Genomic DNA, 27,761 nt, shown 5'->3' on the forward strand with positions numbered 1-27,761 from the left:
CAGGTATGGCCAAAGCTCTAAGGTCAGGGACCTGGGAGAAGGTCACCAATGGTCAAAGTTAGCCCTGAAGAGCTCTGAAGTGGCAGTGTACGTAGCCCTGGGTGTGGGGCCGCATCCACTGATGTGCACAGATGACTGCGTGACACATACAGTGACAATACAGCACATATGCCTGGGGGCATCCTATTGAAAAATGAAGTTCAAAGGTTTGGCTATGTGGGAGTTTAAATTATGTGCAGCCATCTGTGACCTTGAGGTGGACATCACCTGCTTAAGGATGGCAGAGCAAGGTCGAAGGGGCCTGGGGACTGTATAGCCACTTTGGCCTTCTTCTTCCTTTTTTAGTTTTACAAGGAGAAACATCTATCTTATTTAAGCTTCTAACACTAGAGTCAGTGAAGTAGGGCCCATAGGCCAAATCTGGCCTACCACCTGTTTTTGTAAATAAAGTTTTATTGGAACACAGCCATGCTCCACTCATTTGTCTATATATTGTCTATGGCTGCTTTTATGCTACAATGACACTGTTAGGTCATTGCAATAGAGATTGTATGGCCCCCAAAGCCTAAAATATTTACTATCTGGCCCTTTACAGAAAAAGTTTGCCAACCTCTGCTGTAACATTTTGGGTTTTCTTGCCAGGCAACTGAATCAAATCTTAATTGATCTAGCACTTATAAATACCTGACATTTTATTATGTATATTCAAATATGTATTTATATTTGTTATATATTTACAATATAAAACCCTATGAAGCACATGACACACATGGGGTTGCCAGGAGTCAGAATTGACTCCATGGCAACTGTTTTTTTTTACATATTTATATATAAAACCAGTCCAGTTGGTATCAGGTCAACTCTGACACACAGTGACCCCATATGTGCAGAATATAACTGCTCCATAGGGTTTTCAAGGCTGTGACCTTTCAGAAGTAGACTGCCAGGCCTTTCTTCCGAGGTGCCTCTGGGTGGGTTTGAACTGCCAGCCTTTTGGTTAGTAGCCAGTGCTTACCATTTACGCCACCCATTTTTATATACAGTATTATATTTATGATTTATTTGTATATATTATTATTTTTTTACAGATTTATTTATCTATATTATGCATTGTCTGCCCCCCCTGAATGGACCGTCTGCTTCTTGAGGGTGGGACTGTTTTGTTCACTGCTGCACCTAGAAGAGTGCCTGCCATATCACAGACTCTCAATAAATCTTTATTAGATGAACGGATTCACCCAATCCATGCTTCCTCCCTTCCTTCATCATGTATTTCTGGAGTGTCTGCTCAGTGCCAGGCCCCGTGCCAAGCATGCATGTTTCAGCTGTGATGAAGATGCAGCCCTGATCTCGGGACGCAAAGTACTAAGAATAAGAAAGGGAGTTTTGATACTTTCAGAAGCGTTCTTACTTAATGTTCACAAAAACCCTTCAAGGTTGGTATTATTATACAGCTGAGGGACAAAGGCTCAGAGAGGTCAAGAAACCCCCAGACTCCCCCGCCAGCAGGAGGTGAGTGGGATTTGCACCCAGGCCTGTACGGCACTGGCCCGCATCTGCCCTCGGCTGTGGGGTACCTTGTGCAGCCGCCTTCTCTCGCGGTACCGCTTGCCGACATCCTCCATGTCCTCCAAGGTCATGGGCCGTGCTTCCTTCTTCAAGTTGGTCTTGGGCACAGTCAGCAGGTCCATCTTGGCAGGCTGTGGGGCTGGGCTTACCTTCTGCTTCTTGAGCGGACTCTTCGGGATGATGCTGCCTCTGGCTGACCGGAGACCTGGGGGTGGAGGGGAGAGACAAAGGAAGGCAGGACTAAGGGGGGTGCCCAGCCTGGGGTCAGCCAAGCGCTTAACCACTGTTAGTCAAGCAGGGTCGGGCTTTCCCTCTCCCTCTCCAGAGCTGGTTCACCTTCCTGGATGTCCAGTCAGTGTCTACTCTAAGACACACCTGAGCGTGCCCCTTCTTCCCACGTCCACCATGGCCTCCCTAACCCAGGCCACCTGCTCTCACCTGCTGCCATCCTCCTCCTCTACGATCCTGTTTCCACCAGACGGCAATAGGAGCTTAACAACATGGACGTCGGAACATCTCATTTCTCTGCTTAAACCTCGCCAGTGGCTTCCCATGGCACTCAGACTAACCCCCAAAGTCCTTCTCTTGGTTCTACAGGGCCTGCAGGATCTGACTTCACCTCCCACCTGACCCCATCTCCTGCCGCGTACCCCTCACTCACTCACCCCACCCCAGCCATCGAGACTCTCTTCTGTCCTTGGAGACCTCCCCACCTCGGTGCCTCTACCTTCGCAGCTCCAGTTGCCTAGAACGCCCTTCACCCTACCATCCCAGGACTGGCTCCTCCTCACCCGGTGTCGGCACCAGCGTCTGCTTCTCAGAGAGGCCTTCCCTGTCTCAGTCAAGCGGAAACCCGATCCTGGCCCTGCCACCTTCTAGTTTTGAGATTCTGGACAACTGGCTCAACCTCTCTGAACTTTAGCGTCCTCCTTGGTAAAGCGTGAAGAGCAACCCTGGTCTTGAGGGACTTGGAAGAGTAAACAGAGAGCTGATAAACCTGTTGCCATCGAGTCGATTTCGACTCATAGCGACCATGTAGAACAGAGTAGAACTGCCCCATAGGATTTCCAAGGCTGTAATCTTTACAGAAGCTGACTACCACATCTTCCTCCCAAAGAGTGGCTCATGGGTTCAAACTACCCCCCTTCTGGTTAGCAGCCAAGGGCTTAACCACTGTGCCACCAGGGCTCCTAACAGAGATAATGCTGCAGGTAAATAATGAGATAACTCGTCCAGTAGTCTGGGAGGGGTGTGGGAGGGTAAAAGGAGATGATGCTGCAGGCCCACAGAGGGTGCCCCTACATGGTCCCGCCTCCTGTCTTTAGAGCTGCTGCACTCTGCCTGACGTTGCCTCTTTAGGCACAGGACCAGTAACCAGTTGCTGTGCAGTCGACTCCAACTCATGGTGACCCCATGGGTGTCAGAGTAGAACTGTGCTCCATAGGGTTTCCTAGGGCTGATTTTTTAGAAGTAGATCGCCAGGGCTTTCTTCCGAGGCACTTCTGGATGGATTTGGACTTCCAACCTTTCAGTTAGCAGCTGAGCGAGGTAACTGCACCACCCAGGGACTCTTCAGTACACTCTAAATATAGGCTAATTCTGGTTTCTGAATAAGAAGTTTCAGTTAACCTTTGGTCAGTAACTCTCAGATTAATAAGAAGGCCTTGGACCCACGTACAAACGAAAGTCTCTAGAAAGGCTTGCTAAGTTTTGGTCAGTTCCCACCTATCTGGTGGGCTCTGGTGGGTCAAGTCCACCCTTTGAGAATCCTCCTGAAAGGACGAGGGCCCCTTAGGTGCTCCTTAGGTGACCTCTAGGCCTGGAAATTCCAGAGGCTTGGCTACCCTACAGTTCACCAAAGCTGAAGAACATCCTTAGGAAGTGAGCATTGGGAGGAGGGTTCAATCCGCCTCATCACGCTCCCAGGGCTGGGTACATACTCTCCCTTGTGGCTTGCTGGCTTCTCCCCATCTCAGCCATGGACCACTGCTTGTAGGTGCTGGCCAGGACATTCATCGTGATGGTGTTGAACTTCCCCAGAGAGCTGAGGTAGATCACTATGTCCTCCAGCTCCTGGCTATTCAAAGGCACTCCCACCTGAGGACAGAGGAGAAGTCCCGAATGTTGAATGTCCACAGCCTCAAATGCAAATGCCCTGGCAGCCCAGACCCTCCCACCCTTCTAGAATCATCCTCAGCCGCTCCCACCTCACACCCAGTGTCCCTGCCACAGAGCGCAGAGCCCCTTCCATTTCCTGAACACACCCTGCAATTTTCCACCTTCCACCTTTGCTCAGGAGTTCCCTTGCTGCCAAAAAAGCTCCTATCCCTCCTTCAAAGCCCAGTCTAGATAGGCCTCCATCTTTATAGAGTCAACTTACTTCTTCCTCTGGGATCCCACCCCACTTTGTCCCTATCTCAACGACAGCATTTACCATGCCGAATGTGAATATGGATTTCACGTGTCTATCATCCATGTCCATGAGGAACAGATAAACCTCTCTTAACTGAAGGAAAAAAGGATCAGAAGGAATCTTTTAAGAGGTATTCTTTTAAGGATGACAAGCAACTTTTGAGTAGAATGCTTGCCAGCCATATTGAATATTAAAGAGAAAAAAAAGTTTTAAAGGAAATATAATTTAGTTCTTCATTTTCTTCAAATAGCAGTCACAGCTCACTGTACTTGCCTTAAAGAAAATCAGAACTCTAATGGTGCTAATGGATTTAATATTTTATTTTTTTTGGTTAGGATGATTAAACCAAAAAATCCAAACCAAACCCCTCGCCGTTGAGTCGATTCCGACTCAGAGCTACCCTATAAGACAGAGTAGAACTGCCTCATAGGGCTTCCAAGGCTGTAATCTTTACAAAAGCCAATTGTCATATCTTTCTCCCTAGAAGCAGCTGGTGGGTTCAAAGCACTGACCTTTCAGTTAGCAGCCACTTAACCACTGCACCACCAGGACTCCTTGGGATGACTAAAGATTCTTTCTCTTTTTTGGAGTCCCTGGATGGCACAAACCATCAAGCACTAGGCTTCTAACCAAAAGATTGGTGGCTTAAGTCCACCCAGAGGCACCTTGGAAGAAAGGCCTGGTGATCTACTTCTGAAAAATCAGCCATCGAAGTCCCTATGGAGCGTAGTTCTACTGTGACACACATGGAGTCACCATGAGTCAGAATCAACTCAAAGACAACTGTTCTTTTTTTTTATATTTTTGTTTTTAAATCTTCAAAATGTTCAGACAATTATATGTTATAAAATAATAGGGTGGAAACTGGTGATGATTTAAAACCATAAAAGATGCAATAACCTGCTTCCTAAAGATTTTTTTAAAGATGTCTTGGTATTCAATATAAATTAAAGCTTAATTCATCTAGACCAGAGGTCGACAAACTTTTTTTTTGTAAAGGGCCAGAAAGTAAATATTTCAGACTTTGAGGGCCATATGGTTGTTGTCACAACTACTCAACTCTGCCTCCTGGTGCAAAAGCAGCCATAGACAATATGTAAGCAAATGGGCATGGCTGTGTTCCAATAAAACTTTATTTACAGAAACAGGAGGCAGGCTGGATTTGACTCCTGGGTCAGAGTTTGCAGACCCCTGCTAGACCAACAGAGCTCTCAGCAATGATGGAAATGTTGTACATCTGCATGGTCCAATAGAGTATTCATAGCCACATGTGACTACTGAGCACTTGAAACGTGGCTAGTGTGACTGAGGAGTTGGTTTTACTTTTATATATTTATAATTAATTTAAATGTCTAAATAGCCACTGAACGTGTGGTCCATTGACGAGTGCCATTGGCATCACCCAGGACAGAAACTTGTTAGAATGTAGCATCTTGGGTTTCACACAGGCCTACTGAATCAGAAGCTGCATTTTAACAAGATCCCTATGTGAGTTATATATATATCGGACAGTTGGAGAAAGTTCTAGAAGTAGAATTGAAGGCCTAGTTCTGGGGTCTGATGGGCAAGAGACAGTGATTCCCCAGGCAGATGGTCATGAGGTCTGCTCCACAGACTCTCCATTCAGGGCAGACTGGTGCAGGGTGGTGTCAGGGGTCCAATTTGGCCACAGGACAAGCCACATTTTACAGTATGGCTTTACAAGTAATCAGGAGTGCAGGGACATCTACCCCCTCAGTCCCAGCAGGGAGGACCAAGCATCACTTACTGCCTTCAGAGCCACAATGAACTCCTCCCGGGTGATCCTCTGGTTATCACTCTGGTCCATCTTGTTAAACATCTCCAGGATCTTGATCTTTCGGTTGCGCAGGTGGGTGTACATGGTAGACAAGGCAGAGGGTTTGGGCAGGTGAAGCAGGGGCACCGATTTGCGCCAAGCCCGGGAGGCTTTCTTCTGAAAGAAACAGACAGGGTGGGGCAGAGAGGGGAGAGTTGAGGGGAGACAGGCCAATGGAGTGCAACCCCCAGAGCCAGAGAGAGATGAGAGAAGGGCTGAGCAACTCTGAGCAGACAGGGAGATGGAACACAAAGAGCCTTGGAATCAGGCTGGGAGACTTCGCTTCTCTGGGCCTGTTTTCTTATCTGAAATTAGAGGCTTGGACAACATGAGAACTAAAATGTCCTTCTCATCTACATCTCTACTGTTGGACCAGACTTTTGCCGTCAGTATCCATAATTCCACTGGTCTCCTCATGCACCAAGACACCTACCCTTGCCTGCAGCCAGATGGGACTCCCCACTTCTCCTGCCGCCCAGCCTTTGCTCATGCTGGGTCGCCTGCCTAGAATACCTTTCCTTCTTCTCTGCCTATCCAACTCCCACTCCTCCTTCAACTCCAGGTTGAAGGGAATATTTCGTAATTATAATTCTCCCTTACCTTGGTGCAGCACTTGATACTTTACGAAGTGCCTTCCTGTTCCCTAGCCGTGAAGGTTAATTTTGTGTCAATTTGGCTAGGCTATGGTTCCCAGTGGTTTGGCGACACACTAGTTGCTGTTCCATAATGTAATCTAATGTAACAGAATCAATCAATCAGTTGAAAGGGGAGTTTCCTTGCTTTGTGTTCTGCTCTAGACTATAAATAGACATTTTGGCAAAACTCTCTCTCTTCCCTCTGCACTCTTTCTATCACCTGACCTACGAATCTTGGAATGCAAGCCCGCAGGAGTCTCCAGTTTGCTGCCTGACCTATGGATTTTGAATTTGCCAGCCCCCCATTATCCCATTAGCCTGCAGGATTCTCCAGCCTGTCACCTGACTATGGGATTAAACCTAAGTAATCCGACTCCTTCTCCCAGCTTCACCTGAGTTGGGAGACGTTTCAAGTGTTTCCAAGGAAATGTCACAGAAATGCAAGGAGTTGGAAGATGAGGGTTTTGATATCAACTTTGGCATTTACTATCTCTGGGTTTACGCAAATTGTTAGTCTCACTGATCTATTTCCACATTTATGATTGCACTTGTGATCCTCACAATAGCCCTGTGAGCTTGGTATATACAAGCCCTCGGCAAATGTGTCAATGAACAAATGAATGAACAGTGAGTATTAAGAAATGCCCCAAAAGATGGAATGCCATGAATTATCCCTCCTCGGGTGGTTTTAAGATATGTCCACAAGTTCTTCACCTCTCATCCCTTCTAAGATGGCGCCTAATTCCCCTGCCCTTGAGTGTGGGCATTACTGAGTGACTTGCTTCTAATGAATAGAATGTGGTAGAAGTGACAGTGTGAGACTAGGTCGTAAAAGGGCACTGAAGCCTCCTCCTTGATTTCTCTCTTCCATCATCCACTCTGCGGGTAGCCACCACCAAACAGTCCTATGGAGAGACCATGTGGAAGGAACTGAGGCCTTCTGCCAACAGCCATGGGAGTGTCCCATCTTGGAAGCAGATCCTCCTCCAGTCAAGCCTTCACATGACTGCGACCCTGGACAACATTTTTTTTTTTTTTAATTTTTTTAAATTGTACTTTAGATGAAGGTTTACAGAACAAATAGTTTCTCATTAAACAGTCAGTACACATATTGTTTTATGACCTGGACAACATCTTGACTGCAACCATGTCATGACAGACTCTGAACCAGAACCACCCAGCTAAGCTTGACTCTGAGAAACAGTGATATAATAAATACCTGTTGCTTTAAATCATTTAGAGCTATTTGTTATGCAGCAATACATAATGAATACACTTTCTTCTGGACCTCTGTTCCTCTGAGAAACATGGTGAACCATCCCCACCCTGCCTTACCCAAGGGCATGAAATGACAACATGCCCCTAAAACCCTCAGGGTCTTCATCTGGCACATAGGGCTACTCACCTTGGTGACCTGAGTAGCAGCCAAGCGGGCCACCGACAGGGTCTCATGCTCCTTGTGGATACTGTGTAAGACCTTGGCCTCTGAAGGTGTGCAGATGGGCTTGTTCTTCAGCCACCTCTCCACATTGCCAAATGACTCCAACTCCTTCCGAAGCTTCAACCTCTGGCTCAGCCAGGTCTTGGTGTCCAATGGCTGCTCTTGTATATCTCCGGCTTCTGGGGCCTTGAATCTGTGGATGGGCTCCGGGGGAGCCTGGGCCTGTGGCTTGGGGTTGATGGGCAGCTGCTTCTCCACGCGAGGCACGATGATGACCCGGCGTCGGCTTTGTGGCAGGTGGAAGTCCTCCTGCTTGAACTGCTTAAAGCAGTGGGCAATGACCAACTCAGGATTGAAGGAGTGAGCCTTGCTGGAGCTTTCACTCTCTGCCGAGGTCTTAGACTGGCAAAGCCCTTGGGGAAAGAGGGTTAAAAGATGAGTTCCTTTCAGGAAAAGGGCAAAAAGGAGACAGGAAGGAAAAATGCTTTAGTACCAGGCTGGGTATCAGGACACTCGGGTTCCATGCCTGGTTTTATCATTACTTCATTATAATGATGAAGCTACTGTAATTACATCTAAAGTTTCCAGGCACTCCCAGTGGTAGGCACTATGCTTATACGCTTTCTCTTATTTAATCTTCTCAGATTCTACCCTTACTCCACCCCAATCCCCAATGCTGTTTATTGGCAACCAGAAGGATCTTTTTAAAATGCCATTCTGACCTTATCTATCCTCCGAGGCAGTAGAGTGCCAGAATGCTTGAGTCTGAGTCTTGGTTCTGTCTGTGAGACCTAGGGCAAATCACTTAACCTCTCTGTGCCTCAATTTCTTAATCTTTAAAATGGGGATAATGACAGTACCTACCTAAGAGGGTGGTTGCGATGGTTAGAATCCATCAATTTGTTAGAGTTGCTTTGTGCATAGTAAGTGCTCCATTGTTATTTTATATACCCACCCTTCACCCGTTTTGAAATCCTTCTATCGCTTTCCATTGTTGTTGTTGTTAGGTGCCACCAAGTCAGTTCCGACTCATAGCAATCCTATAGAACACAGTAGAACTGCTCCATAGGGTTTCCAAGGAGCGGCTGGTGGATTTCAATTGTCAACCTTCTGGTTAGCAGCTGAGCTCTTAACCACTAGGCCACCAGGGCTCCACTGACTTTCCATAGGCCTCAAAATAAGGCTTGAACAGTGATTATTAAGTCCCGTGACCCTCCCCTGCCAACATTTCCCAACTTATCACTTACTTCCTATGTCTCAGATACTTTGAGTATCTCTCTTCCTGGAATGCTCCAAGCTCCTTCCCACCTAAGGGTTTGGCACATGCTTGCCCCTCTGCCAGGAATGCCCCCTTCCTCATCCACAGCCTCTTTCCTCCTCCTCATCCTCTAGGTCTCAGACCAAATGTTACCTCTCCAACTCCCAGTCTCTATTATATCCTCATGTTATCACCATGTATCACAGTCTGTACCTTTCCTTCATACCACTTATCACAACTGTGTATACCAAGGGTTGCAAACTGGTGGCCCTCACGTTGACTGAAGCTTAGGCTTCTGTTTTGTTTGACAATGGTTATGGATTGAATCGTGTCCCCCACAAAATATGTGTTGTAAATCCTAACCCCTACTTGTGGTTATAATCCCATTTGGAAATGGGCTTTCTTTGTTATATTAATGAGGTAGTATTAGTGTAGGGTATGTCTACACTAATACGATTCTCCCGGCAGATTTTGCTTCTGTTTGCACACCTCCAGTGATGGGGAGCTCTCTACTTAACATTGTGGACACCTAATTCTGACTGTTAGAAAATAACTTCTTTATATTGGGGCAGAATTTATTCCCCTGGAATTTTTACCCCTTGGTCCTAATCCTCCCCACTGATGCCCCAGAAAACACATTTGTTCCCTCTTCTCTGTGAAAGCCCTTCAGGATTCCAAGGACAACTCTACTCACTCTTTGTTGAAACTCTCCCATCTCTTGGCTCTTGATTTAAATCCCTTCCTAAAGTCCACCCTACCTCTATGGCCACTTGTTCTTGGGCCCCTCTTTCCTACCCACCCCTTAAAAGTTGGTGTTCTCTTGGCTTACATCTCTCTTCTTTTTTCAAATAATCTCTTCCACACCCACGTTTCTATAACCCTCTATATGCTGAGGACACCCATACCAATATTTCTGATTTGGAATTAGCTACAATTTTTTTTACATCCAGTTGCTCTTAAAACATCTCCACTTGGATGGCCCGCAAGGATCTCAAATTCTGCAAATCTCAGACTGAACTTGTCTTCATGCCCCTGTCCCCCACCTAATGTGGTCCTCCCTGTAGATTCCTTATCTTGGTGGAAGGCACCTCCATCTACCAACTTGAGTATCATCTCTGATTGCTCCTCTCATGTTCCTCATTCAATCAACCTCCAAGTTCCTGCAGTCCTCGTCTCTCTCCCCACCTAACATCTTTGGCCTGGGCATTTAGGACAACCCCAGACCTCATCTCCCGACTTCCAGGTCTGAGTCTGCCTATTCAGTCTCCACATTTGCTGACCGCGTCCAATCCAATCCTGTCACTTCCCGTGGCTTCCCCCTCTCCTGGCTTACAAGACCTTGCATGATCTGGTCCCTTCTGACCTCTCCAATCTTATCTCCAGTCAAACTGCAAGGAGTTTCCTGAAGACGCCATGCCACCAGGCCTCTGTGCATGCTGTTTCCTTGACCTGGAATGCCTTTCCTTCCTCTTTTGGCTTGGAGAACTCTTTTTTTCTTTTAAGCTCCAGGAGCTTGGATGACCTGTTCCTCCCCATCCCCTACTCTTGGTGGACCTCTTACTACCTGGATCACCCCTGGACCCAGCACCCACCCCTTCCTATTCTGTAATTATCCGTTTATTTCTCTTCCTTTCACCTCCAAAGCTGTGGTGTTCTGCTGACTGCTTGGCCCACAGCAGGTTTTTGACAAACGTTGGAGAACTGAAGCTCTTCTCCATGCCTCCTCTCCAGGACTTAACACACTAACGTCCAGTGGAAACATAGGGCTAGCCAGAGGGCCTGGCTACCTTTTCTGGACACACTTTGGTTTCACTCCTCCAGTCCGGGCATGGAAATCTCAGAAATGAGCATGACCTGCCCTAGCCCCCACCCCCCACAACCTCTCCCCAAGAGAAGGGGACGGCACAATGAGTTATCCGCCCGTCCTTGCCCTCACCGCACTTTCACGAGTCCGCATGGGGCTGAGGGCTTCCTGGAGGAGCCTCTGCTCCGCGGGAGCTTACCGATCAGGGCCATGAGCAGCGCCTCGTACGCTTCTAGAGAATGGTCCATGGTCGCGGCGCTGGCAGAAGGTGCTATATGAGTGTGTGCGCGTGTGTGTATGCGTTGTGTGTATGTCTGTGTGTGTGCTTGCTTGCGCAGGGGTGCTGGGGCACTAGAAAACTCTAACTACAAATTTTGCGGATGGCACAGTGGCGCAGCGTGAACTAGCATTCTGATTGCCATGACAACGGACTCGACCGTGCTCATTGGCTGAGCGCCGCGCGCGGAGTGGACGTTCCCGGCGGGGGCGGGGTCGGCAGATTCGGTTTCCTTTAGCCCCATCCTGGGAGATGTCACCAGGATATCCTGGCTAGGCTTCGTGAAAGATGGGATTTCTTAGTTTGGTCCAGCGGCCCCTGAATCTGGAGTAATAAATCCCTGGCTTTTCCCGTTAACAGTAGGATCTTTGGCAGGTCTCCACATCACATCTTTAGGCCTGTTCTCCCATCCAGATAGGTCCTGCCTTCTTCAGAGGGGTATGGGAACCCAAGTGAGTCGTGGCCAAACAGATGATAGGGTGCCATGGTTTGGAATTATAGAACCTGAGAATCGGAGTATTAATAATAAAGGACTGAAATGTCCATCTACTGATGGCTGGGTAAACAAAATGTGGCACATCCATACAATGGAAATTATTTAGCTATAAAGGAATGAAGTTCTGATGCATGCTACAATGAGGAACCTTGAAAATATTATGCTAAGTAAAAGAAGCCACATGTGATAAGATTCCATTTATATGAGATGTCTGGAAGATTAGCGGTTGCCGCGGGCTGGGGGAGAAGGGAATAGGGAGGGACTACTAATGGATACTTGGTTTATTTTTGTACTGATGGAAATGTTCTCGATTAGGTAGTCATTATGGTGCACAGCATTGTGACTGTATTAAAAATTGCTGAATTGCACATTTAGAAATGGTTAAAATAGTGTATTTTATGTTATATGGATTTTCTCTCAAAAAAAGTGAAACAAAAGTGAAACAAAAACACTGGAGCCCTTACTTTACACAAGTTGCCACCTTTACTAAAATGCATTATCTTCAGTGACCCTCTCAACGATCTGAGGCAATCCCTCAGACTGCCCCCATTTTAGATAATGGGTCACACTGACGTATAACTCTTGTAAGCCAGGTACCATTTTAAACACTTTAGAAGTATTAACTCAGTAATCACAATAACCCTGTAAGGTAGGCATCACTATTCCATTTTAAAGAGATGAGGAAAACAGGTACTGAGGTCAGGCAACCTCATCTGCAGGTAAGGGAAAAAGCCAGGACTGGAACCTGAGCAACCTGGCTCTGGTCTGAGCTCACCTCTCACATCCACACAGGGAACCTCCTGATGGAGACGCTGGCAGAAGGGGATTTGACAGCAAGCCCTGCCATCCAGCCACACCTGATGTCCTAAACTTAGTGAGCTTGCCCTGCCCCTCCAGTTCGCGGTTGTGACTCAGGATTTCAGATGCCCCACTATACTTTATTAGTTAATTAATTTTATTGTTTAGAACATACACAGCACAACATACACCAATTAACCATTCCTACCCGTACAATTCAGTGACATTGATTACATTCTTCAAGTTGTGCCACCATTCTCACCCTCTGAGTTGTTCCTCCATTAACATAAACTCACCGTTCCCTAAGGTTCCTAATCTTCCAAGTTGCTACTGTCAGTTTGATCCCATATAGATAGTTCTTAAAAGAACATAATGATCAAGGCAGACATTTTATTATTTCAACTGTGGTTTGGTTTTAAGAAGACTTCAGGGGGATATTTTTGGTTTACGTTTTAAAGATTATCTCAGGGCAATAGTTTCAGGGGTTCATCCAGTCCCCATGGCTTCAGAAAGTCTGAAGTCCATGAAAATTTGAGATTCTGTTATCCATTTTCCCCCTTTTGATCAGGACTCTTCTATGGAATCTTTGATCAAAAAGTTCAGTAATGGTAGCCCGGCACCATCCAATTCTTCTGGTCTAATGGCAAAGGAAGCAGTTGTTTATGGAGGCAATTAGCCATACATTCCGTATCCTCTTCCTATTCCTGACTCTCCTTCTTCCTCTGTTGCTCCAGGTGAAGAGATCAATTATTGTGGCTTGGATGACTGCTTGCAAGCTTTTATGACCCCAAGCACTACAACGAACTAAGAGGTAGAACAGAAGCACTAAACACGTTATTAGGCCAATTAACTGGGGTATCCAGTGAAAACATAACCCTAAACCTCCAAACCAAGGAATGAAATCCTATGAGGTTTTTGGTCGTACATAAGCAGTCTCAGCAGCTACTACTCTGTTTTTTGGGTCATTGTTATATATCCAACAATTTTTGCCAATTCAACATTTTACAGGTGTTCAACTTACTGACATCAATTTGCTATACTTTTAGCTGCCGCATTTGGATGTCTCATCCTCACACCTTGCCCCTTTAATCCCTCCCATTATTGTGTGTGCCTCCCTATCCCTGTGAGGGTCTCTAAAGTCTTTTCATCTTTGTCCTCTCCCCAGCACAGGGCTTTGCACTTAGTGAATGATACTTTGATATTTGTTAAATAAAAATGAGATGGAATATTACAAAGTGGATGTTTACCTTGAGGGGTGGGGGTGAGTAGCTTTCCTGTTTTCCGGTCAAAATCCATCCCTCTCTAAAAACAGAAACTTGCTCACTGAAGTGGAAACAACCAACTAGCCCTGCATCATACTGCATCCAATTCTTTTCCCATACCACCCTACAACAAAGGTATTTTCCCTACCAATTTTTCATTTTCTCAATTAATTTAATTTTCATATTGTACCTTAAAGTAGTGATTGGTAATTGAGACTTTTTTTTGGGGCAATTTAGTGAGTTCTTTCTAAGGTAAATGTTTCGGTATTTGAACGATAACATTACAGTATCAGTAATAAAAACAGCATAAAACTTAAAATATCCTGTCCTCCAGCTGGAAGATAGAGATGGGTAAATACTCAAGTTCTCAGGAAAGGATGAGGGTAAAAGACACGAGCCAGAAGCTGGGAGATGAAACTTGAGCAGCAGGCAGAAGCTCACATTAGGTTATCGCACAGATGCTGAGCCGCCACTCTAGTTCCTCAAAGCCAGTGCGGGCTCGTCAAGAACATGTAATATCAAAAGAACCTTATTTTTCTTGGGAAGTTGGTTTTTTTTTTTTTTTTTTAAATATTTTTATTAACTGCCTAAAACACCCTGTAATACTTTTTATCTTACAAGTTTGGCTGCAAACTCTGATTGCTTCTTCATATACTTATTGTATAATATTATTTTCTACAGAAAGAGAACAGAAAGCCTAATCGTTCCTCTAGCAGGGTTGATAGAATTTGCTTTGTATTATTGATAGCTTAGGAAAGTTTTTTCACCTTCACATCACATTTCAATATTGGAAAAGTTATATACATTTTTAGGATTGCTGTCAAATAATAATTTATTTAAAAAAAAAAATTCCCAAAACAAGGTATAGTCCATTCAGTAACAAAGACTCACAGGTGGCACGCACACTAAGAGGACACACACTGGCTTCTACTGGACTGACTAAAATCTGTGCCAGCAGAGGTAGCTGGCTGGGCTTTAGTGGAGCTCTTCAGAATCCAGGTTAAATAGCAATGCTATAAACATTTTTGCAAACTTGAATTTTAAAACAGACTTAATTTTTCATGATTTTCCCAAAGCCAGTCATGATATTTATTTAATTTATGGTCTTCAGGGTGTACCTGGAAGAAATACGACACATTAGGAGACAGAGGCCTTACGTAAGTTGGTCAGAAATACATTTTTTAAATTGGCTTTTTAAAGTTATGGTGGGGGACAGTACCTTATAATATACCTGAAAATGATAACCTTTAACCTAATGGGATTCATGAATGTTTAAAATTATGCCTTATACTAACATAATTCTTCACAGTTTACAAGGTACTTTCCAATTTAGTGCTGATCCTCTCACTGTGACCCAGGCCATGGGGTGGGGTGATGATGATAAGAGTCAAATATTAATACCCCATTTTCTGGAAGGAGGTTAGACCCCGAGAAGTTAAATGGATTGCTCAGGTCAAAATAAATGGTGGAGGAGGGACTGGCACACAGGCCTTCAAGCCTAGACTTGGCCAGACCTACTGGTGAAGGCTTTAGGGTGAGTCAGACTTAGAGAGCCATGGACCACGCCACCCAGCAGCACCCAGCAGCTGCCAGATCCCACCAGGATGCCTGTGGGCTGGGCATACTTAACAGAACAAGTAGCTGAAGTAGGACCCAGTTACCACAAACATAGTCTGAGAACCTGACAAGCACACATTCCAAGCCCCAAAATGCCTGCTTTCCTGTAGTGGTGACTTTTGAAGGCTAATATGACTGTGACAGGAGGAAAACCCTCCAGGGCTTAGAGATAGTATGTGAGTGGGAAAAGAAAGAGGGCCAGAAGTGACTGGAGGTCAGTCAAAACCACTGGGGTCAGTCAAAACAAATCAAGAGGATTTGCAAGTGTCTGTGGATCCTCTCTCTGCTGCCAATAACCCCATGCCACCCACTGCTCCTCAAGCTGGGAACAAAACTGGCTGCGACATGTCCAAGAAATAGTTTTCGCTATAACGATGGACTTATTTCGCCTCAGAAACAAAACATATTGGATATATTACGGCTGAGAGTGGGCCTCACCTGCTTCCATTCATTGATGCAAAAAATTCGGTAAGAGTCGTTGCCGTATTTACCAATCCCATGAAGCTCAATCGGATACTTCCACTGCTTTGTCAGATATTCATCTGAAGAATACAATACCCCACAAATCACGTCAGCCTCTAGAAAGATACCTTCCCTACACGTGTGATGATGTGGAACAGGGTAGAGAGAACAATAGAAAGGGACAGGAAAGAATCTTTCCCAACAGCCCCAGGGTGGTTGCTCTTCTGAACTCCTGCAGCACTCCTGTCTGAACTTCTCACCTGGTGCTTACTAACCATTATTTTGTGCTGTGCTAACTAGATGGAAGTAATGTCCTTTAGGTTAAGAACTGGGCTTTTGACTTCACTGACTTCTCTTCTTAATTCTGCCAACATGGCCTGACCCAGTGCTAGGCAAATACTTATTGCCTGGGTCAGTGGGAGGCTGCAGCTTGGGGCAAGTGGACTGTTTTTAAATGCCTTTGGTGCTTTAGCTAAATGACCTCTTAATGCAGCATCCAAGGACACTAAAGTTTATGGTGTGGCTCTCTTAAAAAAGCACAGTTGATGTTTTCTCTTTTGGGTATACAGGAAGGTACCTGAGAACTTGACAATGGTCTTTGCTCGAAGATCGTAGAGACCAAGAGGTTTAAGCAGTTCTGACACATCTCTCCAGTCTGCGGTTCTTGCCACCTCAGCTGAAGGGTACTTCTCCAGAAACTCCCAAAGCACAGGTATTGCCATTTTGCCTGGAAAATAAAAATAACTATGATTACAAGCCTCCAGAGGGGCTGATTTTAGGTTTAGGTACTTACTCATCTAGAAATCTCATATTGGTTTTTTTTTTTTTTTTTTACCACGGATAGAAGCTATTACTTAAACCAGCAACTACTTCAGAGTAAAAAACCAACACCACTAATGTGGCTAATAGTCCAAAATATGCTGAAAGCTGACCTTGCAAGATACTAGTTTTTAAAGAATTAGATCATCAGATAACCAATGTAAAAGCATATAGAACCCAAGGTATCAATGACATCAGAGAAAGCATTCAATGAGAAAGTACTTTTACACGCAGCAGAGGGTGAAAGAATGCTAAGTAACTGATTTTCACTGATGACCGAAACTAATTTAGAAGTAGAATATAAATGAGAAACCTGCCCCTTAATACTAAAAAGGCTCTTGGATGTTATCTAGTGTAACTTTCTCATTGTTAAAGAGTTTGGGGACCAAAACGGCACGCAGACTTTAAATTGAACTTGAACCAGGCCTCCTAATCAATTAATTGCTCTTTCTCCTTCATTACAGTCTCTACTAAGACAAAGATTAAAAGAATCCACAAACCTGAGGTCCGATTGAGAAATATAGTCGCGATGAGGAGTTTCCATGGATCATGAAAAAGTGTTTCCTGAACGAGATTAAAAGGTGACCGAGGAGGTGTCCACTTCTTAAAAGCTTTTCGTCTTGGGGGGCTAAGAGCTAAACAAACATACTGCATCAGAGCTGAATACCTGAAATGGATTTAACACCTGATTTCCTGATTGGGAAAGAAATACCTTCTTTGTTATATTTGCTGGAAAAATACAGGCTTGTTTTCCTTTTTTCTATTTGTGTTCGTGGAACAGGTGTGTCTTCTGAAAAGGAAGAGTGAATACGGTTTATAGACTATGAGTTAACCTAATTATATGCTAAATAATAATAACAATGATATCACTACTTACAAAGCATTTAGTATGTGCCAGGCACTTTAAGTTAACCCATTTAATTCTACTAATAACCTATGAGGTTGATATTATTTTATCTCCATGTTACAGATAAGGAAACTGAGGTACAGAAAAGTTACTTGCCCAAGGTCACACAGCTACTAAGTGTCAGAGCTGAAATTCAAATCTAGGCAGCCTGGCTCCTGAGGCCATGCCTTTACCACCACTGTTATACTAGTTCTCCATGATTTACGTTGTGTTCACAGTATTGAAAAACTGGAAATATTGATTATTTAAAATTATGACACAATTGTACAATGTGGTCATTAAAATATTTTGGAGACTATTATAAATATTCTCCCATGTCATTAACTTTTAACTAAAAAAGCAAAGTTCTACATACAGTAAGACCTGTGAAAGCTGGAGCCTAAGGTGGAAACATATCAGGGAAGGAAAATGCAAATATTTGCCACTAAAAGGAGCGATTGAAAAGTGGTTTAAAACTGTACTGCACCCTGGCAAAGGCAGAAAATTGGCAAGACCTGAAAAAACAAGGCAGTTTCGTCAAGTTCCAGCTCTCACAGGTTTCACTGTATAATCCAAATTTTATAAAAAAGAAGAAAAATATATAGCTACAGAGATTAGAATGAAATAATCCAAAATGGTATAATAGTTGTTGCTGAGCAGTGATTTTCATTTTCTTAATTTTCCAAAGTTTCTACAGGGAACACTTTCACACTTATCAAAAAACAGATGTAGACAAAACAGAACCTGCAGAAAAATCTAAGAGCCTCTGATTAGATTTGGACCCTGGAATACCTACAACTACTATCTATTGGGATACTCAATTAATTCAACAAAGACTATTTGACCAATGTTATCAGACTTCCCAAGTTTCTAAAAAATCATCAGTTAATACTCCTTTTAGTCATACCATCTAAATCTGAGCATCAGCTAATAATATATTTATGTAGCGTGATGTCATCTTTTCCAATTCTCATTTTACTTTATAATATTTTTGATGTGGCAAACAGAACTGAGTGCTGTCATTTCCACTTTACAGATAAAGAAACTAAGACTTAGAAATAAGCAACCATCTCAAAATGATACTAGGATTGACAACAGACTGGGACAAGAATGCAGGTCTCCAGATAATTAGTCTAGTTTTTTTTTTTTTTTTTTTTTGCTATTATAGTTTGAACAGGTAAAGTCCAGTGGAAAGTAAAAAACAGAATAAAGAAAATTGTTCTTACTTGCTGATAATTTTCTCTGTAGGTTTCTACAAATAATTACAAAGAAACCCTTTATTCCTAGGAGACCTAAGCTCAGTTTATTTGGCAATTTCTAGCTAAGCCAATGGGAAACTACTATTCCACTGAATACCTATTAACTTAAGGATATTTCATCTTATGATGAGAACTCAATTCCTTTATGTATAGGATGAATACGACACTTCCATTTTAGTTGCAAAAGGACTTTTTAATATTTAATTTGCCCATACTAGTGATAAATATATGTAAGCCTCAAAGCTTTAAGAAGCTCCAAGTCTTTAAAGGAGACTTAATTCTTATGCAGTTCCTAGATACGTATGGCCATCTTCTATAAAGGTAGAGAAATTCTGGGGGCAGAACAGACATAAAATCATGGGTGGGTTTGAGAGCAGGAATTAAGTTGTAACCCCCTGCTCTACCAATTTGAGCAGACTGTCTCCCCATAGGATTTTAATTACTATTCTTCTTTAAAGGAGTTATTCATTATATCATAATGGCATAAAGAATAACTAATATAGGTCTGCTCAAAAGGTCTCCTTATTCACTGAGGTATTATAAAAGCAAAACTGCTAAGCTCTCACCTCTGTATTAAGAGCATATTACAAATAATAGATGAACTATGTGATTACAGTTTTGAATTATTTAGAGCTCTAAAGCATTTTAGAGAAGCATTACATTATAATTGAAGATAAAAATGACAATGATATATGCAAAATTAAATTGGAAGTCACACATAAGCAGTAAGTAACAGGAGGGGTACGAAGAGAAGACACTGACCAGTCTATGTATAAAAGGGATCCTCCCTAAATCTTTTCAGAAGTTTAGTCTTTCAGTTTTCCTTAGGATTACTGGCTGGAAAGAGGATGGGAAGAAGGGAAATAACTGTTGAGAAGGAGCGTCCAAGATGCTGCCCCAGGGAGATGGTCACAGCTGTTTTGCTGGGGACATCAAGATTGAATCTAGCTGAATCCCTCTGCCATAGGAAAGGGCTTGAATCAGCTGGACAGCTCAGAGTTCAGTTAGACAAGATATCAAGATCGACTACTAGAATGTACGTGATACTTGGCCCCATTTCTTGGCTGTATTCACGCATCCTAACCATGTAAGGTATGACATACAAGATTCAGGGAATAAAGTCCTCATCATACAATGGTTAATAGCATTTTAAAGCACTGAATACCTTGAAATTTTTTCACAGAAGTAAAGTTTTTCTCGGCTTGTAAGCAGCTGTTGTCCATCTCAGAGCCACATTTTAAAACGTCAGTATGCAAATGTTTCTTCCTCTCTCCAACTTCTACTTCGGTTTTGATTTCCTCACAGTCTAAAAAGGTATTCTCACATTTCTTGTTGTGTTCTGCTTCTTTGGTCAAACACAATTTGTTTATGCTGCCAGAAGTTAGTTTTTCAAAATGAACATTTGATTCAGATTGCAATGATTTCTCTTTTACAAGTCTCTTTTCTTCATTGGTCACAACGAGGGTCTCGTCACTTGCTTTGACATCAGAAATATACAGAGTTCTACCAAGCTGACTCTCTTGTGCAACAGGCTCACCTTCAACATCTGCTTCACTACACACAGATTCTCTTTTTCTATTATTTTGAACAGAATCTGAAAGACTCTTCGAACACCGTTTTTTAGTTTTCTTAATTTGAATTCCTTTCAAAATAGTCATCTTTCCTTTCGACTTTCTAACCTTTCTGGAGTCAACAGCATTAACACCCTCATCTTCTTTCAAAGACAAATGAATGGCAGTAAGATTAGATAGTCCTCTGCCATCTTGCAATTCTGAACTACCATGTGGCATAGGAAACACATCGTTTTTTCGCCCCCTTCGTGTCCTGAGGTTCCAGTTTGAATTGTTACTTTCCTTTTGCACTTGGGACGTGAGAGGTGATATGCTACAATCTTTACATCTTGATTTGATATCCCTTTTACAAAGTACAGTAAAATCAAAATCTTCTGGCTTAAGAGAAGTTTCTCCATTTTTGTGAAGATAATTAGCAAGTGAACTTTTAGATCTGAACTTCAGTCCTTGAGGGCTAGAAAATAATAATATTAAAGGAAGCTTACTACTAGTAAACAGAAATAACTTTTAAAAAGAATTGAATTATATTTCAGATTTCTAATAATTTCCAAATGTTGACATGGATATTGCATTTGTCATTTAAAACAAACAATAGTGGTAAAATGGTACTTTTAAATCCATTTAAAAGTTTCTTCTATGGTAGTATAGTTTTATAAATATAACTTAAGCACGCTCACCCTCACAGTAGGAGGAACAAAATGCATGTACTTGTTCCCAAATCATTTGATATAACTAACCAGTGACACCAAAGATATAGAATTCACTACGGTTTTATAGTAAAAGAGAAATAAACCAAGATTCCTGCTATGCTATCCTACTACATGTCTAGAAAAAACATATTTGGCTGTGCTATCTTTACCACCTTGCACGCTCACCTGACAAAATATACATCAAATCTTCCTGCTGTTTTCCCAGATGACCTTTGCTTCACAACTCTTTTCCAACCACAGGGGACAGACTTATGGCATTCTGTCGCTGCAGTACCACCAAACTGAGAAGCAATGGGTTCTTCGAGCAGGGGATTACACTCACTGCTACTTTTTATCACCGTTTGTTTCTCATCTTCTCTTACTCTTTCTGATCCCAGAGCAACATCTTCCTCACTGAAAAACAATGTACAAGTAAAGCTCATTTAAAACTTATTTTCCACTGCTTATTCAATTTCAGTCTATGACGGCATGGGAAGCATATGGATTATTTAGATAAAATGTGGGATTAAAGTCAGTATGGACTAGTCCGGTGCCATGGAACAAGCTATCTTCAGATTTCTGTCTTCCAACATGGGTTAAAAAGAGTTGGAATTATCTGCACAATAAAAAGCTCAAGCTACTTGCTAGAAACTTTTTTTGGTTAATCACTGAATAAGACTTTTGGAAAGATTCCTGGTGATACCTGGCATAAGTTTAAGAATATGAACCAGCATCTGAGCTCTTAACCTGGGATCAAAAGAATCACTTAAAAGAGTCAGGGAGACACTCCCCTCTTCAAATAAGCGAAGTAAAAATTTGATATATGTGTGCAGTTTTCTGGAGGAGAGTGTCCATCACTTTCATCAGATGTTGTAACTCTCCAAAAGGTAAATCATTTCCGATACACAATTTTCATATCTTTTTCAATCTTGATCCTCATGATAACCTTGTGAGGTAGGGAGAATAAGGAATATTCTCATTTTATTAATAAAATTGAGTAACTGAAACGTTACTTGCAAAACTGACACCAGAACCTAGGTCTATCAAATCTTGGTTTAATACTTCTCCCTCTATACTATTACTGGAAAACTTCAGTAGGGTGTATCCTAATCACCAAATCATACATTTTTAAAGTTGGACAGATCTACAGAGACCATCTAGCCCGAATGCTTTTCTAAAAATAGGAGAAAAAAGCAAGAGCTAGTGACTAACTAGAATTAGAATCAAGGTAGTCTGACTGAATTTGGGGTGAGATCTGATGAAATTACATAGTTTACAATTTTAGAAATAAGGAAGCCACAACTTGGTGAAAACAGCACAAACGTTGAGGTCAACAGACTGGGCTCAAATTCCAGCTCTGCCATTTACTAGCTGTGTGTTCAAGAGCAAGTTAATCTATCAAAGCCTCGTTTCTACATCTGTAACAAATGAGGTAATATCTCATCTTCTTCACCCTTTGAAGATGAAAATTTGAAAAAAGTAGGTATCACACACACACGAGTGCTCAATAAATGACTGCGGTTCCCTTCCCATTACTTCTCATAGAGCCCATTTCTGGGGCGCCCTGGCTGTTTAACATGATAATACGAAATCTAGGTTCGGCTCTCCCAAGGTCTTCCTGAGATGCTCCAACCCAAGAAGATCTCTCTTTGCACCACAAAACCTCCCTGTTCCTCCCAGCTCCCTAGTCGTTTCAGGGAAGGCAGAGGGCTGACCCCACCGGAGGAGTACCTGCGGTCCAACCCTCGCTCCTAGGTATTAAATCTCTGGGCCTCGAAGTCTCTGTCCAATCTAGAATGTGAAGGTTAAAAATGCCGACACTTTCTACTCTCCCCTCCCATTTTACAGATGGTGAAACTGAGGCCCGAAAGGGGACAATGACTTGCCGGAGGTGACACGGCCGGTCCGGGTCTAGGCGCTCACTTGCGGCGACCGAGGGGTCAGCTCCGCAATCGCCCGTGCTCGGACCCTCCATCCCAGCCGTGCTTCTCGCGCAGGCTCCGGCTGCACCAACGGGAGCAGCTTTGCAGCCAGGAAGTCTCCAGGGGCTGGCCGAGAGCGGGACGGAGTAAGACGTGAAAGTTCCTTCAGTTCAGCATTCTAGGCTGAAACCAAAAACTGAAGGAACTAAAAGTCTGTCAGAAACCACAGCTCCTTTCCCGCCACCCCCGCCTCCAGTCGCAGCCGCCATTTTCTACGGCTCAGCCAATCAAATCTTTTGTTGAAGAAGACGTACCGCTCTCCTCCCGCCTCGGCCAATCGCGCGTATCCTCTTTGCGCATGCGTCTTCTAGGCTGCCTGTCCAGCTTCGTGTATGATCCTTTTCCAGCCTTTTCTTTTAGACATGCGCATTCGAGATCCTGTGCCTCGCGCCTAGCTCACCGCGCATGTGCGTTGCCAGGGCTAGCGCAGGTAGCGAAAGTGGCTCGCGGAGTGGGGCCTCTTGGCTTAGGCCGGGAGGAGGGGCCCGAGGCAAGAGGAGAGCCGCGATGAGGGCCGTGTTGACGTGGAGAGATAAAGCTGAGCAGTGGTGAGGAGAGGGGCAGTGTGGGAGGAGAGGGAGGCCGAGTCCCGGAGGGGATAGCGGGAGGCCTTGTGGGAATCACCGTGGTTGCCAAGGGCAACGGGCCTGCGGCCTGGGCTGAGGAGCATTGAATCCCGGATCTGGGAGAGTGCAAGGTCACCCCTCCTCTTTTTGCGGATGGATAAACTGAGGCTTGGAGACGGTGCAAAGGGGTGTGCCACGCGTGCGGTGCGTGCGGTAGTGGCTTGTTCAGGCAGTTTTACACATAATCACAATCTGGCCTTGTCCCTCCCTTACAGTCCATCGCAGACCCATCTTACGCCCACCACCGTGTTTCCCAAAACTTTTTCCCATATCCACGTGTTACCCATCTTGTTTACTTGACGTTTTTCTGTCTTTTGTTTTTTTTTAAATCGTCTTATTTTCGCTTAAATATGATTTTACAAGGAAATTTTCTTACTCCATATCTGAATGTAAGATAATTATAAAACTAAGAGCAGCGAGAAACAAAACAATGTTAATAAATTGTAACCAGATACTGTTGCTAGGGTACCTTAAGCCTGAGGTCCACTCTAAAACCAGAGATTTGCAAGTATTGTCAGTTGTTGGTTGCTGTCAAGTCGATTCTGGCTCATGGCGACTCCAAGTGTTACAGAGTAGAACTGCTCCATAGGGTTTTCAAGGCTGTGACCTTTCAGAAGCTGATCGCCAGGTCTGTCTTTTCAGGCGCCTCTGGATGTGTTCCAACTGCCAACCTTTCAACTCGTAGTTGAGTGCTTAACCGTTTGCACCACCCAAGGACTCTTAATATTGTGAGACAGGTGCCTTGATGAATAGCATTAAACCAAGACTTTCTCCTGTGCTTAATTAGAAGGTTTGGAAGAGAATTGAAGGAAAAGTACTTTCTCGCCATATGAGTCAATGCTATTCAGTTTGTTACCTAAATCCATCACACAACAGTATGTCTTGAGAAATACTGACTTTTTGGATAGTTCTCAGCCTGACTTTTCACAGTCTTTCTAGATGATCTTTTCAACTTCATCATGAAGCCTCTGTTTTGGCCACTGGGACAGGAGACTTGCCATTCCTGTCTTTGCTTGGGCTTTTCTCTGTGTAAAGGATGCCCTCTTTCCTCATCTCACACTGAAATCCTAATCATCCTTTCAGGCTTCCTTTGCTCCTTTTCCAGTGAGATGGGGGCTTTCTCTTTTTTACTCTGCACTAGTAATAGTTCACTCTATTTGCCAAGTGCTAGGCTAACGACTTCATATCCTTTATTTCATTGCCACCTCCCAATGGCCCTCTGAGGTAGGTACACTGATTGCCTCTATTTTACATATGAGGAGATTGAAGCACAGAGAGAATAAATAATTTACCAAGGTCACACAGTAAGTGGTGGAGCCAGCTTTCAGCTCAGGTCTCCTCACTCCAAAACCCGTGCTCTTAATCACTAATTTTTCCTGGTGTTATAGAGGTTGCAAACGCAAATGCCTGTAGGAGTCAGGCAGGTAACATACATGGGAGATATTTATTTGCATGTTAAATACAAAGAATGGTCTATTTTTCCTAGGACTGCTCTTCCATTTCTACATCCCACTTTTCTTGAAACACATAGCCCTGTCAGTGTATCTCTTTACTTTGTACTTTTAATAATGATTTGAGTAAAAAAACCTTTTTGACTTTTAAAACTCTGTTATGAAAGTATAAATGGCACAAGCTGATGATAACCAGCAACTGAACATTTGCCTTTGTTGTCAGAGAGTAACAGGGAGTGGCAAGCAGTGTGGCAAACTGGAGCGCTCATGCTCTGCCTGAAAGGGGTAGCTGCTGCTCAACTCCTGCCAAATGCTACCACACAGGAATTTGGCCTAGTGTGCCCAGATTTTCCTGTTTTCAGCAGAAGCTAGGACTCTGGATTTTCATGTGAAATGTCCTCATTTTTAAATGTTGGCACGTAATTTAAAAAAAACAACAAAATAAAACACAGGGCCAAACAAAACATTTGCTGGTCACATGCAGCCTGAATTGCTCCTGGTTTGCAACCCCCGGCACAGCGCTTTGTTCATTCCTCTTTGTGGCGCTTTGAGCCTCTCAAGTGTAATAGTTATTTGTGAATCTATCCATCCCAGGAGTCTATAAGCTCCTTAAAATAAACAATGGCTGTGTCTTATTTATTCTTAAATTATTCCAGCGCTTAGTCACATCAGTGGTTGTTGTTACTGTTTGACGGGTGGATGTATAAATGAATGAATAAGTGAGTGAATGAATGTTGAATGAGGATTGGTTATCTGTTTTTTGGCCCATCACCAGTATGAAACAACCTAATAGAGTAGAGGCTGCTGGGGTCCTATAGACCAGCAATCCTGATGGCAGCTAGATAGGTCAGCTGACAGCCCAGATTGAGACAAAACAAAACACTAAAAAAAAAAAAAAAAAAATAAAGACCAGAGCAGAAAAAAATGAAATAAAAAAAAAAAAAAAAAAAAAGACAATAGAACTCAAACATCCCATATGTCAAAGATTAGTTAGTCCTCCCCAACTGAATTAGCTGTTGTCTTGGTCCACTGTTTTGCCTCCCATCTAACCTCATACCATAGCAGGAATTCCCTTTTTCAAGCCCTACTGTGATCTTTCTACTCTGCTTCTCATAAACTTAGAGTGAATCCCACTTATCTTCCATTTCAGCTTGCACACTTCACTGTGTGGTCCTCTTTACCCTCTCCCCTCATGCTTGCTAACATTTAAATTTATGCTTTTTCAGTTCAGCCCAAAACTCCATTTGCCTACTCAGAGGACCTACCCAAATGCTTTCTGATTCTTCTCTGAACTCTTCCTTAAAAGCACTGCTCCAGGTTCATCTCAACCTTGATGCCTCATTAGACTAACCCACTTTATTCCAGTTATAGCATCTGCTCTAACTTTCATCCACAGTAGCTAGTATTTACTGAGTACTTGCTGTGGGCCAGACAGTGTTTACTTCCATTTATTTCTTGTATTCTCCACACCACCCCTGTGAGGTGGGAATTGTTATCCCATTTATAAATGAAGAAACTGAGACTTAAATTTGTCTAAGATTGCAAAGCAAATAAGTGGGGCTGGGTCAGATAGTGTGCAGGGTTTGCAGATGGACCTTGGGCTTTCAGTTTACAGTGGGGTGGGCACAGAGTTGGCAGAGGACAATTTGCAGGTTTCACCCTCTGTCTCTACAGAGGAAACTGATGATGTATCTTTTTAATAAAAACATGGGGCAGGTAGGGAGAGAGAGGCACCCCACAGTAGGACAGACTGCCTGCAGATCAGTGAGCTCCCCAGCAGCAGCTGGATGACTGTTATGGATTGAGCTGTGTTCCCCCAAAATATGTGTTGTAAACCCTAACCTCTGTGCCTGTGTTTTTAATCCCATTTGGGAATGGGTTGTCTTTGTTATGTTAATGAGACAGGATTAGTGTAGAGTGTATCTTCAGTCAATCTCTTTTGAGATATGAAAGAGATTGAATGTAAGCTAACTAGCAAAGATGGGGAAGACACATGCCAAGCCACATGAAGATCACCCAGGAGCAGAAGCTCAGAAGAGACAAGGACCTTCCTCCAGAGTCAACAGAGAGAAAGCCTTCCTCTAGAGCTGGCACCCTGAATTTGGACTTCTAGTCTCCTAAACTGTGAGAAAATAAATTTGTTTGTTAAAGGCACCCACTTATGGTATTTCTGTTATAGCAACATTCGATAACCAAGACAATGACCATGTGTAGGGAATTCCTGCCCTGATTGGGAAATTGGACTATGTGCCATCTAGGATCCTCTCCAATTCTGAGTTTCTGTGATCTCATATGTAATTAGAGTTGAAGGGGTTCAAGATAAAATCTTTTCAGTTTGTCATTATGTATCTAGGACAATGCTGTGCTCTGTGGGTCCACGAATATATAAAACATGGTTTCTTGCTCTCAAATTGCATGTGACTATAATTAAGGGGATAAGATAGTATATAAAACAATGTAAAACAGAGAAGACTCTGTAAGAGCTAAAGTCAGTCGTAAAGATTCTAAGTACAGTAAGAGTGTAGATGAGGGTAAATCAGACGTGTATGTTACACTTCAGGAAGGCAAATTTCAAGAAATTCAAAGGAAGTGAATTTTCATATCCAAGA

The 27,761-nt window shown here is 43.3% G+C and overlaps 3 protein-coding genes across 3 annotated transcripts in view; 1 reads left to right on the plus strand and 2 right to left on the minus strand.

Annotated features, from left to right (window-relative positions):
• The window catches only part of EFCAB12 (EF-hand calcium binding domain 12), a 27,595-nt gene extending 16,321 nt beyond the window's left edge, over positions 1-11,274 (minus strand). Inside the window, exons 1-5 of the mRNA XM_012557793.2 lie at positions 11,157-11,274; positions 7,860-8,338; positions 5,751-5,936; positions 3,510-3,666; positions 1,578-1,774 (exon numbers count right to left, since the gene is read on the minus strand). Coding sequence (XP_012413247.1) covers positions 1,578-1,774; positions 3,510-3,666; positions 5,751-5,936; positions 7,860-8,338; positions 11,157-11,205 — 1,068 coding nt within the window. The 5' untranslated portion in view covers positions 11,206-11,274. The remainder of the gene's footprint in view (positions 1-1,577; positions 1,775-3,509; positions 3,667-5,750; positions 5,937-7,859; positions 8,339-11,156) is intronic.
• Positions 11,275-14,336: 3,062 nt separating this feature from the next.
• On the minus strand, positions 14,337-23,211 carry MBD4 (methyl-CpG binding domain 4, DNA glycosylase). Its single transcript, XM_023741023.1, has 8 exons — positions 22,980-23,211; positions 21,280-21,507; positions 19,999-20,858; positions 17,401-17,478; positions 17,189-17,323; positions 16,447-16,596; positions 15,846-15,949; positions 14,337-14,908 (listed from the first exon to the last, which is right to left on the minus strand). The coding sequence occupies exons 1-8, from the start codon at positions 23,066-23,068 to the stop codon at positions 14,831-14,833; spliced, it is 1,722 nt and encodes a 573-aa protein (XP_023596791.1). The 5' UTR covers positions 23,069-23,211; the 3' UTR covers positions 14,337-14,830.
• A 337-nt stretch (positions 23,212-23,548) lies between these two features.
• IFT122 (intraflagellar transport 122) overlaps positions 23,549-27,761 on the plus strand; it is a 72,189-nt gene continuing 67,976 nt past the window's right edge. Inside the window, exon 1 of the mRNA XM_004368350.2 lies at positions 23,549-23,623. Coding sequence (XP_004368407.1) covers positions 23,583-23,623 — 41 coding nt within the window. The 5' untranslated portion in view covers positions 23,549-23,582. The remainder of the gene's footprint in view (positions 23,624-27,761) is intronic.

Source organism: Trichechus manatus, unplaced genomic scaffold (assembly GCF_000243295.1).
Source record: "Trichechus manatus latirostris isolate Lorelei unplaced genomic scaffold, TriManLat1.0 scaffold00001, whole genome shotgun sequence".
In the NCBI taxonomy this organism is placed as follows: domain Eukaryota; kingdom Metazoa; phylum Chordata; class Mammalia; order Sirenia; family Trichechidae; genus Trichechus; species Trichechus manatus.